The sequence below is a fragment of the Haliotis rufescens genome, unplaced genomic scaffold (genome assembly GCF_023055435.1).
Source record: "Haliotis rufescens isolate VD_foot unplaced genomic scaffold, xgHalRufe1.0.p SCAF_6, whole genome shotgun sequence".
NCBI lineage: Eukaryota > Metazoa > Mollusca > Gastropoda > Lepetellida > Haliotidae > Haliotis > Haliotis rufescens.
Genome location: NW_025964334.1, coordinates 29,110,791 through 29,126,408, shown reverse-complemented (window position 1 = coordinate 29,126,408; position 15,618 = coordinate 29,110,791). Strand labels below are relative to the sequence as shown.

Genomic DNA, 15,618 nt, shown 5'->3' with positions numbered 1-15,618 from the left:
TGGAAATATTTAAGACGAAAACTTAATCAAATTTCCCAATTCTGTATCTTCCTTATAATGACATTCCATATATACATATGTATATACAGTTCCCCTACAACTGGCTTTAATTCATAAACAGGGCCCTTAACATGCATATTGTTTACTTTTTAGATGAGAATATGAATTTTATCAATGTCAGCATCAAAGCATTTGTTGGTGTAGCATGAAACAATATCAGTAACCATGGACAATATTTTTGCAAAAAACATTAATGACACGTAATCACATTTTCCTACCACCAATTGTCACCTTCACCTTGATTCATGAACAATATTTTTAATCATATACAGATGACCACCTTCTCCATAAAAGTATATCACTACCTCATAGATATCAAATCCATATTTTTTCCACAGCCTTTCCCAACCCACACCCATTTACTTAAAAAATTGCAAAAATTATTAAAAAATAACACTGACACAAAAATAAAGTTTGGTAACAAAATATCATTCATAACAATAAAAGTTACAATAGAAAGTTGACATTTGATCAATATGGTTTAAAGAAAAACCTCATCTTGTTACATAAATTCAGGTCAAGAAAGACGGACAGGTACAGAACATCTATCAGGACTTCCCCCCTCTCCCCCCACCTTCACATCTTGAATGTAAGGATAAAAAACATAATAGTCTTGGATCTCAGGCACCGCCCACATCATCATAAAGTCCGCAACACTTTTCGTTTTTATTTCCATTTTCAAAAAATATATAAAAAATCCTAATAATTTAAAACAATGTGATCGAATATAGCACACAGTTACTTCCCTTTACACACACGCACTACTTTACTGTGCACCTTGTGTTATGGTCATGGCGGGAATAGGAGTTTGTATGCTTGTTTATGTACACCTTTTCCCAGGTTGATGGTACACAACTGTTTATTTGGTTACATACTTTGAACAAGCAAAAGAAAAAACACACACAGCTCTGTAATTTTAAAATTCATTGCCTGAGAACCAATTCTTTTATTTTTTTAAGCCTAACTGTTGTATTTAGGCCAAATATGAGGACATATATCATTATGTATATGATGGAACTGGAGTTTAATGCTTGTTAGTTTCATATTAAAGTGAAGAAATTGAATCAATAAATTTTCTTTCTCTATAAAAAAAATAATAATCTCAAATATCAAATTATGCTAGGTAGGTTATTTTAGTATAAAAGGTACATAGTTATGAATCGTAGCATATATAAAATGGTTGTTTCAACAAACAGTAGTTTTGATTACTGTTTAGTCATGATTTTTCAGGGCAAGCATTGACACTAAGTAGTCATTGTCCACTCTTGGGTGTGACATCTGTCGTGTTTGTTAATAGTTAAGCGTGTATGACTTTAAAGGTTTGATATATGTCGATGTTGGAATCATACCTCTTTGACCAGCATGAATAATAAAGTAGCACCCACATAACAAAATAACAGCAACAACCCCAATGTGAGTTATATCAGAGCTCCAGATAAGATGAGTAGGATAAGATGAGTAAATTACAGTAAACTACGATTAAAACAAACTCAAAGGGACCACTAAATTTCGTTCGTAACAACCGTAGTTCGTTATATGCAAATACACAGCATATATTCAACAAATGGCCGGGACTAAAAAATAAGTTCGTTATATCGGTCAGTTTGTTATAAGCGCGTTCGTTATAAACGTAGTTTACTGTATGTACAATAAATCACCATAACCCAATTCATTTAGAGTTACTTGCATACAAATATCCATGTACAGATTAAACAACACTGTGTAATTGTAGCCTTTTCAGCATGTGTTCCCGTGTGTCTTCACATTTACTGGTTAAATGCTAACATCACATGTATGACCTCTACACAGTGTTTATTTGTTTGTTGTTTAACGCCGCACTCAGCAATATTCCAGCTTTCTGACGGTGGTCTGTAAATAATCAAGTCTGGACCAGACAAGACAGTGATTAATATCATGAGCATCGATCCACGCAATTGGGATCGATGCCATGCATCAACCAAGTCAGCGAGCCTGACCACCCGATCCCGTTAGATACCCAAAGAAAATTATAAATACCTTAAGTGAATGTGGGTAAATACTAACTGGCTTTTATCTGGAGCCCTTTACTTGAACAAATGTACTTAAGTAGAATATCTTAAGTATTTTTGTTTTCTATTTCAATATCCTCACATCGGCAAGTGAAAACACTCAGTCCAGTATCCACACAACACTCATTCTTCAGGATGCGTAGTCTCACTTTCAAAGGGGTTTCACAGGGGATTAGCACTAATCATCAATACTCCATTGTATGCAAAACAAGTCATCTTGAGGGTCAAATACAACTGGGAGTCCATAACATTTTAAGGAACCATGATAAAGAAAAAGAAAATGCTACGTTTGTTAGAAAAAGGGGCTTGTTATTTGATCATATGTTCTCAAAACAAAATCCACATCACATGGAATATACACTCCACAAAATCAACACATTTTCTATGTAAACACTAACAAAATAATTACCTTGGTAATCTCTTCAAAGCTTGCTTCAAAGAAGGACATCTTGTCACGTTGAGTTACCTCCCATTATCTCCCTCCATCTCCAAACAGGAGGCAAACAAAGTAAAATGGCACAGTGTCGTAGAGTGATTGTACAGACGTTCTGGTATGATACACAAAATATATCCTGGTATTTACATGATACACAATACTGAGAATGGTACAGATATTTGTTTCCGTTTTCTATTGAAGTACAATACAGTTGAATCAATAACATGTTTTGATAGATGTATACCTCAAACAGTACATGTTCTGTCTTGTAACATTGTCCTCTGAATGAAAACTCCCTCTCTTTTGGTTTTGGATAGAAAATCTAAAATGTGAGTATATCTTAGAACAATCTTGTATCATTCACACAAAAACAATGTGTTTATAAACCTGCATCACACTCTGTGTATTTACATTATGCTTAGCAACATACAGTGAAACCGTGTTTGTCCAAGCAACTGTTTGCAGAGAAATTTAGTGAAAAAAAGAAGAAGAATTTCCAGATTTAACGACTAATGTTTACAGAGTAATGTCCTTGGATTTATATGAAGAAGAAAGTGAGTTTGCATGATGACGGTTTCCTTGACATTTAGATACTGTTCCCTATGGAAACAATAGATTCATATGTCTGAACTCATGCAGTTTATAGCTAGGCCAATCACAGCGGTTGTCTGAGGAAAACGTTCTAGAAGGAGCTTTTTGATTGGACAATCATTGATGCTGTCACAGTGTGCAATATAAATCATTATTTAACTAAATCAAATCTATCAATAAGATGAAACCATGTATTCAGAACATCAGGGTTTCATTGTGATAACATGCGTCCATAATGTGAGTCTGACAATAAACAGCACTAGATTCAAGAATATCAACATTACACACAATCATACAAGACACTCACGACATGGTAAACAAATCATTGTACCGTAATCAACATAATTGGCACCCTGGGAGTTACTACCTGTCCAAGGCCAAAGCTGGTATTGAACTTTGATCTAGGCAGTTTCACTTAGTTGGAATTCTACATAAGTTCACATTGGGGACATGACAAGTAGCACTTAAGTAGCACTTAATTGTTTTGCTTATTTTCAAAGACTACACGATGATAAGCCTGATAAGATCATCAGGAAAAACTATTTGAAAATCGCAATCATTAATTCCAACAACAAATTCCCTGCATGATGAAGGTTTGATGAAGATTTTAAGATTCCTGTTTCATACAGAAACAACAAATGCATATGCTCTGCATGAACATGTCTAACTTCATGTGGTTATATCTGGGCCAATCACACTGGTTGTCTCTGGCTGGTACAGTGCTTTCCCATCTGTAATACAGTAGAACACGGATAGAGCGAACAAATGGATACAACGAACTGTTACAAAATCCCCGATTTATCTTCTCTATGTTATCATATAAAATGTGCGTATAAAACGACTCTCTACAGTGAACTAACGTATATAGCAAACTGATATCTGATCCCCGACAAGCCCAAATACCACTAATTAGTGACGTCTATAGCAAACTGAGAAATCTCACTCAGTGTCAAGTGTCAGTGACAATTGGCTGTATGCAATCAACACAATCAGCGGTGACGATTTAAACTTGTTGAACTTGCTTTGTGCTAATCTTACCTGTAACTGTACTAATCTTGTCTGTAAGACAAACATAAATGTATCCAAGATGGCGGACGTTTCCGAACGAAAACGTATATTACAAACTGATTTCTCCGTTTCCTTGTAGTTCATTCTAGCCATGTTCTACTGTACAAGATAGTCATATAAAATAATATGCTACCTTATATAGCAGAGAGGACACAGCCAATTCTTATGTCACATGACTAACTAGACCATATATATAATCTGAGCATTTGGGTATTGCTTCAGGATATGACAACAGTAACTACAGGGGATGCTGGTATATATACATTTGTTGTATCGTGTGAGGGCTGCTACTAAGTCGAATACAACAAATACAAGGGATGTCAGTAGTTGTTTTGTTGTATAGTGGTGAAAGGTGCCAATTAGGTTGACTAGGATAATTCTAAATGCCCGTTTAGCATATAAAAGAGTTCAAATAAGAAAACAACTTATTTGACAAATCCAAAACTTAAGCATTTCCAGTGAAGAAATGATTAAATGTACCAACGTTCATAGTCACTGTAGCGAGAAATATTCTCTGTTCTTCAAAGTGACTCAACACCATCAAATTTACATAACAAAACATAATCAGAACAAAACGGCAGTACTCCCTCAAATACACTTAAAGAAGGGTGTAGCTCATCCTAATGACTTAAAACAACAAATAAGACAATATGAGACTTTGATCATACATGAAAACTGTGAAAAGAACCTTAAACAATAACTAGTAACAAACATAGTTCCTTGTATACACCAAAGGTCAAATGTCTTCTTCAGGACACTTAATATGTCTGTTTTGATAGTGGGCAGAAGTTCTGGATTGTCTCCTTTTCTCAATTAACACCTACTTCAAAGAATTGTTTAATGACTCGCACGTGGTTCATCTCCTACAGTGAGCAGAGCCAGACCTCTCATACCAAAAACTATTTATCAGTTATCAAACAACAGCCATACTAGGAAGCAACCATTTTAGTTTGGGGAGGGGGGGGGAGAGAAGGAGATTTTTGTCTGAGATCAGCATTTTTTATTATTATTGTTATTATTATTTATAATAAACATTAAGGATAAGGTAGCTTCCCAGAAATCTAACTGTGTAACACTAATGAAATAGTCTTGATGTTCCAGTGGAAGAAAGTGAGTGCTGAAAAGTATGCAAAGATTTATACATAACTTCTTGTTAATATTTTAGGTTCCTGAGACATTTTCTTGAACTTCAGTGGCCTACTCAACAAACATAGCATTCAACATATTCAACACAGAAGGTATTCAACATATTCAACACAGAAGGTATTCAACATATTCAACACAGAAGGTATTCAACATATTCAATTCAGGGGGCCTTCAACATGTTCAACATGGTATAAAATGCATAGTTGACAGACTGAACTGGTTGTGAGTGTCATGTCCTTGCTCTCATTGTTTGAGCTGACTTGGGGTCGGAAAAGAGGCTTCGGATCATGAGGACTTGGGTCAGGCCCACCGATATCATCACGATGAGCTGAAAGCCTGACAACAGGTTGACCCTGGTGAAGTTATTCTCTTGGATGTTACGATCCCGAGCTTCAAAGTTTTTCAGTAAATTTTGAAGCTGTTGTGATTTCTCAAGGTTTGTTTTGACGTTGGTCATTATTGACTGAAAAATACAAGAAAGGATTATTTAATAAAATTAAAACGCTTCATGCATGTCATGCACACAAGAATACTGCCACTAATCTATAAATAAAGTAGACAGATTTATATAAAATATCTAAGCGATGATATAGCTTTAAGAAAAAGGGAATTGCAGATTTGGGAAAAGGTGGGTGCACTAAATATATAAACTAATGAAAAAATAATAATTTTGGAAATCAATTTGCATTTAACCAAATATTAGTCAATAATTTGTGTCACCAAATGACTTATCAAAAATGTCCTTTAATACGTCAACATGATAAGTAATAATATGCTTCAAACAGTCAGGTGTGCAACATCTTCCCGAGGCAAGGGAGTTAATGACTATAAAAGTCCAGTTTCCACCCTTGTCTATGCATAGTCAAATCAAAATCGCTCAACGAAATCAACATCTGGTTAGTCAACTGCCTCCCAGATTTCAGTCGCTTGAAGGATTTGCAAAGCATGTGTACCATCAACTAAGTGTAAACAGATATTTTCCAAATATTTTCATGTTTTTAATCAAGGTGCTCACATGATTAAAGTAAGACCCGTTTTATTACCATATAGATCTTGTTTATCGATCTCTTCCCTGGCCATCTGGTCACTTGGCCCTGCCATTTTGTTTGAAGCAATTGCAAGTGATGTCAGATGTGGAATCTGATTGTTCATTAGGAGGGCCATAACTCGTAATAGCCATTGGTGGTGCTACAATTGATCCCAGAAATTCCAGTCGCAGGAAAGTGGATTCAAGTTACAACCAACTTCCTTTGACTGTAAACTCAATTATTAATTTGAATATCATGTCACCGAGACAGTGTCAAAGTTTGACACTAATCACTAAGACCTAGATTGAAAATGGGCAACCCTTTAAGACAAACCAACAATGACACACAATGACAGTCGGTGAGATCACATTTAAATTTCCCCTGAGAACGTCAATAAAAGCACCCACACTTCCCGTAACCATAGCAATAAATAATCAATCAGTTGCAAATTCTGTAAACAGAGAAACTAGTGAAATAGATACCATATGTTTCATAACACAGGGCTATATATTATGTATACCATGATAAGCAGCGGTTTCAGTATAGTATGCCATTAATACTTTCTAATGCTGAATAATTTTCTAAAGGATATCAATGTCATTTGTTTTGCATATCAACAGAGCATATTGATTGCCTGGAATATCTATGTGCACAGGGAAAATGTGCGAAAATAAGGTCCTTTTAAGCAATTTTATTATATGCAAGGCCTTTTCCAAGCCAACTCTGATTTATGTCTTTTCCAAGACAACCTCTGAACGTCCAGGCCTTTTTCATGCACACCATGTTCCATTACACCTGTACACACAATCAGCTGGATGAGTGTTTGTTTGTTTGCTTGTTGTTGTTAACGCCACACTAAGCATTATTCCAGCCATACAACGACGGTCTGTAAATAATAGAGTCTGGATCAGACGATCCAGTGATTGACATCATGAACATCGGTCAGTGCAATTGGAATACAATGACATGCATCAATTAAGTAAACGAGCCTGACCACCCGATCCCGTTATTCGCCTCTAAAAACAAGTATAGACACCTTTTACGGCAAGCATGGGTTGCTGAAGACCTATTCTACCCTGGATCTTCACGGGTCTGGTAGGTGAGTGAGTGAATACTGTGTAACCCCACAGACAGAAATACTCCATCTATATAACTGCAGCCTGTTTATTATTGACTTGGGACCAGATAATGATAAAGAGAGAGTTTAGAGGTGATTTCATGAGCTTGATCACCGGTTTGTTTATACATTTTGTTCCTCCACTCTGAATACAAAGTAGCTTAGTTGCTATTTTTAACCAACAAATCTAGCAATTGTCTGGTTCCTGCAAGGGGGAAACCAGGAAGTACTCTGGCCAATATTTCTCACGGAGCATTTGCCACAGACTGCAGCCATCTACTCTACACACAGCTTCAATGTACGGTTTGACAAAATTCATGCAATAAGAAGTCCCTGATTACATTTGTTTTCGAGATAAAGAAATCAATTACCATATTTGACGTAATAAGCGCCCCGATCTAATAAGCGCCCACGGCGATATTTGCTAATATATTGGCTAGTGAACAATCCTAATTAGCAACCCTTCTGATTGATCAATGTACACAAGACTTATTTCTTTCGTGTATAATACACACTCATGTGTTATATGCACCCTTAATTTTGGGCAATTAAATTCTGAAAAAATATCTGTCGTGCATAAACATTTCAGGCTGTCAGCATAAAGTTTAACCACAAAATTTATCTTTCAACTCTGTTTTTTTTCACCAAAATAGTATTCTAATAAGAGCACCCTATTTCTAATTTTGAGAGCGCCCTGGGCACTTATTACGTCGAATACGGTATGCCTGTCTGAATGCTTCACTTGAGAATATGGAAGCCTTGACACCTTGTGTGCATATGTCTTCATGAAGAGAGGTATCAAATCAGATGTTTGGGGCTCCATATCTGTGTCGTTGGAACTTGATCTTTGTACGAAAGTAACATATGGATCAGAACCATCTGAACTAACTTTTGCATCCTTATTTATGCTATGTTTAACTTCATCAACCCAGCTGCTTTAGAGAGGACCAGCGGAGCTCCAAATCAATATACATATCTATTTAGCTGCCGCTATGAAAATCAGCCTACCAACAGGCCTAAATGACATTATTTTACAGCTACAACAGCAGCATTGCTTAAACAAGGTGACAAATATACCCTGCAACGTTTTCTTCAGCATATCCATATGGTATATAATCAGATGTACAGCTTTTGTACATACACTTCTGGTAACAGCTCAGGTAACCCAGTGTTCCCGCTGGCTTTTGAAAGTCAAACTGCCAGTAATTGTGGACTGGCAACACTTAAAATCACCGGTCCCCCCTTTCTTTGCCAGTCCCAACTTTCAACAAATAAAAAAGTAACTTAGTTAGATCTTTACATCATTCACACAAACTTCAGTCACACTTTTCTCTTTATCTTTTTAATATTTTGAGACCAAGTCGCAACAAATGCATATTTAACCTAGAAATAGACCCTAATGGTAACAGACACGCTGACTTTGTTCGAAAAATGTACTTATATGAATATCGCCTATGTTTTGTTCAACAACACAGATTTATAAGTACTTTATTTGCCGGTCCACAGGGACTGGCAGTCACATGAATTAACGGTCCAAACCTAATTTACTGGTAAAAAACTGGTAATTACCAGTAAACGGGAATGCTGATTAACCATGGAAACATCCTGAACAAAATACAAGTGTGATCACAATATGTTACTGTAAGCTGACAAATAAACATTAGGAGGTTTTGTCCAACATGAATCTGACAGTCCAGATTATTCACCAAGAGGGTCTTCATGGGTGTAAAATGTCCGTAGTCAGTCAAATTTGGGGCCTTTAGTCCCTAGTAATTTTTTCCCTGGCATAGTCAGAAAAATAAACACTTGGATAGAGGACAAGCTGTCAAGTTGAATCTAAAATCTTGATGCCATCGTCAGTCTGTCAGAAGGGAAACATTGAGACAGCTGGTTCTGATTTCGTTTCATTACTACAATTAACGTCGTGTAAATACCAAACACTGACTGGTTTTGTTGTGTCGTCAGATCAAGTTCAACATGACTGTAACAAGATTTTTCGCATGATTATGAGAAACAGTGAAGTTGTAGTTTATGCTTAGCAGTTTTTAATGGACTTTTTACCTTAATCTTTTATCATAAAACAGACTCATTTTATGTTCATGATAGTGCTTTTTAGTTGTTTTCTGCAAAACAACATACTTCATCAGGACCTGCACCCAACAGTTGGAGCATGATGTTATCAAACCCTCAACATCTTGCTTACAAATAAATCCATAGCCGTTGCTGGTAAACCTCAGTGAATGCATGACCACATCATTAAGAACACATATTTCTTTAAAAACAATACCCTATCCTATGACAATGATTGGTTGATTAATTGATTGATTGATTGATTGATTGATATGTAATTTTTAAAAAAAATCAGTAATCATCATTAGCAGGAAGACTTTATGGTTTTGATGAAATTAAATCATCTGTTGCATTGTATTTTATAATCCAAACTCCTCAAAATGTGTCAAACCCATCACAGGCAAAAATCAATATCAAGCATACGTGGCAATGCCCGTAGTGAGGTCAATATCTACCGGATTAATTTGCGTAATTCAAAACGGATTGTTGATATTCCAATATCTGACGACAGATCATGACGAGACATAGTTTTAGGTTGGAGGTCCGGGTTATCTACCGCACATAAAATCTGAAGGACCAAGTCAAGACCTTGACTTACAATTACATACAATGTATTTTGGATAAAACTTGTAATGTTATTCACTTTATCATGTTTATTGTATTGGCAGAATTTTGGTCCCAAATATTGTAATGATTAACAGTTGGCATCTCTGTTTCAGACCTGTTAATATGATTATAGATGAAGCCATAATGAAGGAGTGTTAGAGTTGGGGCCTGTCTTCCTTTACCCCAAGGTATTCGACACTCAAATCGGCTAATTTGATGAAAGTAAGAGAGCTTGGTTTAGCATCACTTTGAACAGTATTGTGAAAACCCGAAGTGGAGCAGGTTCTGGACGTTTACCACTAAGGTGAAACCTAGGCATGAGTATGGTGCTGACAAACTTATAAACATAATCAGGGCGAACTGGGATTCAAACCAACAGTCATGGGTTTCTGGCATGCCCAAGGGACTTAACTCTGCACAAAGAATTGTGGTGCCTTGAACTGCTGGGCCACAGGTGGCCCACATCAACACTGAGAGTCTGGTTACCTTAAAGTCCTCCATGGTCATGTCCACCAGTTCGGCAAGCTCATCTTTGTCTGGCTTCCAGTCATCCTCCTCTTCCTCGTCAGTCATTAATTCAAAATATACAACCTTTTTGGATAACCGACTGAATGTATTATCCAGACAGAACTTGAAGTCCCCTGTTCCCTTCACATCAAACCTGAAAGAAGAAAGAACACATGGTTAACACTGAACTTTAGTGAGTTTTGTTTAATGCTGCTTTGAAGTACGTCCATCATATCGTCAACTTACTGGTAACCCAGGATAAGGTGAACCAACTAACAAAACACGCTGGAGACAAGTTTTTCAGGACAAATGACTTTTTTTTATAATCCCAGGCTCCATCTCCAAGAATATCAAATGGATGGTCATTTACGTCAACAACCGGTCCTAAAAGAGCTGCAGACTGCAGATTTGTTGGATATGGCCTAAGGGACACAACTCTGTACAGTTGAAATTAGAGTGATACAACTGGTTCATTAAATATTATTATTGAACTCATCTGCGTTAGACTCATATTATTTCATAGTGAGTGAAAGAGAAATTACATTTAATCGTAGCAGTGTACAAAAGAATTTTAAAATCAGGATCAATGATGGATGCTATTTCGTAATTTTGACACATAGTTGTCCTAAAACTGTGTGATACTGTAACTGGATTCTGTCTGGCCTATACATTACATGGTTGTGTTTGTTGGTTGTTTAACGCTGCACTCAGCAATATTCCAGCTATATGACGGCGGTCCGTAAATAATCATATCTTGACCAGACAATCCTGTGATTGACATCATGAGCATTGATCCACGTAATTGGAATATGATGACACAACTCTGCACAGCACATTGCGGCACTTTAGTCACCCTTGTCACCAACAAACATCAAGTGATGAACTAGTAATACCTATGGACATTCTCAGTCTTGCGGCCATCAGCTGCCAGTAACTGTCCCTCTGGCGTGTGAGCAGAGAACCCAATGTCCAAGTCTCCACCATCAATCACCTGAAATAGCAATTCTCATCTTAATGCAGATAAACAAAACCATGTCGTGTGAATTAAAACACATTTTTGATGGTGCAGTGGTTTTAGAATGTGGACAATTTTTGCTGCTGACACATGATAATGTCTTTTTATCAAACACAAGCCAAACCCAAATTTCTGTTGAAAACTACTATAAATATTTATACAATATATTTGCCACCAGCCAACCATTCTGATTCTCATGTGTTTGGAATCACAAATACAGGCCAATTCATCTAGAACAGTGTCTTTTCCACAGTCTAATCAGTGTTCGAAAATAAGCCGGAAGTCAAGTGGTCCTTGTCATGACTTCAGTGTTAAAGGTATATATTTTTAGGGTCCCAAGATTCAAATACTATAGCAGCAAGACCAGGACCCCATTTAATTTCAAACACTACTAATTATTTGAGTACACTTATTTGCAAGACATACAGTTGTTTGTGTCGTCGACAACAAATACATACATTGGGCTGGAGCCGGTACTTGCAAGGAAAATACTGAATTCTGGTTGTTATGTATTTATACATCAACCTTTTGTTTATATGATATTATTAATGCATGTATCAGCAGGGTCAGTCACTGCTAGTGTTGGGAACCTATTGGGCTGCCATCATCAATCACTGGTTTGGCCAAAGTGATCAATCCATGGATATTATTAGACCTGCCTTGATCAGTCTATCCACCATGACAGACTTCCTTCTAGATAGCCAAGTTCAGACGTTTGCACAATGTGTTGTTATGCCAGTGTTATGTAGCCTGGTCTAGTGACATTTATTCAAATGTGGCTGATGACTATATCATGTGGTAGCATGTATATTCAGATGTAATAAATCTACTGAAAACGTATATACAGAGCTCTACTATATCATAGCCACAGTGTAGTAAAATGCATCAAATTACAAAGGTTATTTAAAAGCAATTTTATCCCTCGTTTTATAGGTATTTATCCCCGAAAAACCAGATAAGGGGGTTAAAAAGATATAAGTAATTTTTTCATAATTAATGTTGATGACTAAATTTGCTTAATTTAATACTGCCTTGTATCTAGTCCCTACCTTTCATCTTGGGGTTACCATGGTTACTGTCTTCTGGGGGTCTTTTGGGGAAACATGCTATCCTTTCCCCTTTTGCTGAGCAGGAAGAACAAGCCGTCAAAACGAAAGATTATGTCCTGTTATGGAACTCACTTATCCATTTACTTGCGATCATCCATAAATGTATTTTGTTCCTGCAATTCAGATCTAGATTTACTCGGACACCGTGGTACCGCGGCATTCATTATATCGCAGCATTTGTGATTTAGCTCATGCGAGACACGCATCCTAACGACTATCTATTAATGCAAATCAGTAGCCAGGAAGTGCTCGCTTCCTAAAAAATTTCAATTTCCTCAGAACGTTCCATCTGCTGTAAGTAAGCATTTATTATGACATGGATATTACTTCTGGCACCTTTTAAATATTGCCTAACCCCATCTATCAATGGACTACTTTGTAACCTGCAGTTTCCCAAGTGAACTTATTCTATTGACCTGAACTAGATTGTATGCATATTGATGGTGACAAATATGTGACACAGTCAGCACGTTTTTCCTGCTATGTGGCCAAGTTTTAGGAGATCAAAAGGGCTGTAATGCCATACTTAACAATATATTCTTCACTAGATGACAAATGATAAATACATACTGTTGTCATTAAAGGAGTGCTTTATATATATTTATTGTTAACTTTTAACATTTTTCCACTGTTTTTGACAAAATATTTTCATCCAATTTTTTCAACAAAAATCTTAAAACATCTTTTCTGATATTTTGTTGTTGATTTTTTCTTACTTTTCATGAAACATACATTGAAGACCTAGTAATTATTACACATACAAAACGTTACTTGTGCTGTCTTTGCACTTGTCTGCATAAATCACTGAAGTCCGGCATCATCATACTTAGTGGTATGCAGAAATATGTCCTGTTTTGGCAAGAATGCAGTACACCAGACACCTTCTGCCATTTTGGTAAGGGATGTGCAAGAGCTCATTCCTTAGTAACAGTTTCTAAGTTTTTCAGATGCCATTTTTGTTGCCTCTAAAATAACAGGGAGTTTGGGAGGCTTGCCCCCAACTCAATGACTTGAATTAAATGCTTTCGTAAAGATATGAAATGTTTAATTACCAAAGAAGATACAAAATATGTGTTTGCTCCGGATGTGACTGAAGTGGTTGTCACAAGCCCTGATGGAACTTCCAATTTTCAATGTTTATGCATCACTTTGATATTCAATTTCAACGTTTAATCATATACAACATACAACATCTTCCTGAGGCAAGAGAGTTAAGAGAGTTAACTGACTATAAAAGTCCAGTTTCCACCCTTCCACCAGTGGCTATTACGAGTTATGCCCCTTCTATGCCTCACCTATGGACCAATCAGATTCCACCTCTCGTTTCACTTGCATTTGATTCAAACAAAATGGCGGCGCCCAGTAAAGACGATCTCATCATTAATCAAGATCTATATTGTGATAAAATGGGTCTTACACCGCAAAGTGCATAAAATCACGCGAGCACCTTGATAAAAACATGAAAAGCCTTGGAAAATATCTGTTGACAACAAGTTGGCAGTGCACATGCTTTGTAAATCCTGCAATCGACTGAAATCTGCATGACGGTTTACGAACCGGATTTCGATTTTGATTTGACTGTGCAGACTCGTTAGTCCAGCCAAAATGTAACTCAATAATACCAGCCTAGTTCGACAAGGGTGGAAACTGAACTTTTATGGTCAGTTAACTCTGATGACCATACAAATGCATGTGGGGTAATTTTTTCTGCTTATTTTGAGCTTTATTGCCCTATTTTTGCAAATAGTGATGGTGTTGTGTGCAGCTTTATTAGTAGCATCAAACAAACACGGTGGATAGGTGTCCGATATAATGCATGTGTTCCCCTGTTTTTGTCCAATTTGGGCTTCCATACACAACTTTTCCTTGTAGCGCGATTTGCTTCAGTTCTTTCCCTTGTGAAGCTTTCACTTGGAGTGAACAATGTACATAATGAACCTGTATGCATAGTTATATGAAACAAATGATGTGTGATACTGAGAACACAAATAATCACAAAGGTTAGTGAGTGCATTTTCTTACGTTTAGCATATGTAACAAGTATTGCGATACCCTGACATTGCAGGCTACCTGTCATAAACTTATATAAGTCTTCTTCATTTCATATTCCTTATAAGTTAAGTAAAATCAAAATTCAAAGAAAATGTAAACATGATCTATTCTAAGTGAACTGTTTCTTACAAACTGGCAGTGCTTGGCTTCGACTTAACACTTATAGTATCCTGGGTATACTGTATCATAGTGAATGGTCAGATCTTTCGATTGCTGTAGATCTATATTATCAGCTGATTATTGTTATTTGTTGAGGGTCATCACTTAGAAACCATCAAAATACCGAAGATGACAGCAAACACATTTAGTCCAATTATAGAAAGTCTTCATGCAGACAAGTTTCCCTTTGGCAGAGCCCGAATCAAAACGTTGACAACTGTAGTCTATAGAAATCACATCTGACCACTCATGGCAGTACGCGTAGTCGCACTGAAGGGTAGTGACGGAAACTAAAACTTGGTTCACTTACTTGATATTCTACTTCTATTGTTGTGTCCACTTTTATACTCTGAAAGAAACATTCTAGCATCCCCGGCTTAACTTCGATGGTAAAATCAGAATCGATGCAAGTCGCTATCGGTATTAATGCAGTAATAACCAGCAAGAGACGGACAACTAGAATGCACGCCTCCATCTTGGTAACAGGTGCGCTATTTTTGTATGTGACCTTTGACACGAAGACATCAAATGAAAAATGACTTGAAAATAATGGAAGAGTATACTTATTTTCAAATCAATAAACTATAAAATCATTTATCTTTACAA

The 15,618-nt window shown here is 36.6% G+C and overlaps 1 protein-coding gene across 1 annotated transcript; it reads right to left on the bottom strand.

Annotated features, from left to right (window-relative positions):
• Positions 1-468: 468 nt before the first annotated feature.
• Positions 469-15,497, bottom strand: LOC124141061 (transmembrane emp24 domain-containing protein 5-like). Its single transcript, XM_046508942.2, has 4 exons — positions 15,323-15,497; positions 11,571-11,668; positions 10,657-10,831; positions 469-5,812 (listed from the first exon to the last, which is right to left on the bottom strand). The coding sequence occupies exons 1-4, from the start codon at positions 15,485-15,487 to the stop codon at positions 5,579-5,581; spliced, it is 672 nt and encodes a 223-aa protein (XP_046364898.1). The 5' UTR covers positions 15,488-15,497; the 3' UTR covers positions 469-5,578.
• Between the last annotated feature and the right edge of the window lie 121 nt (positions 15,498-15,618).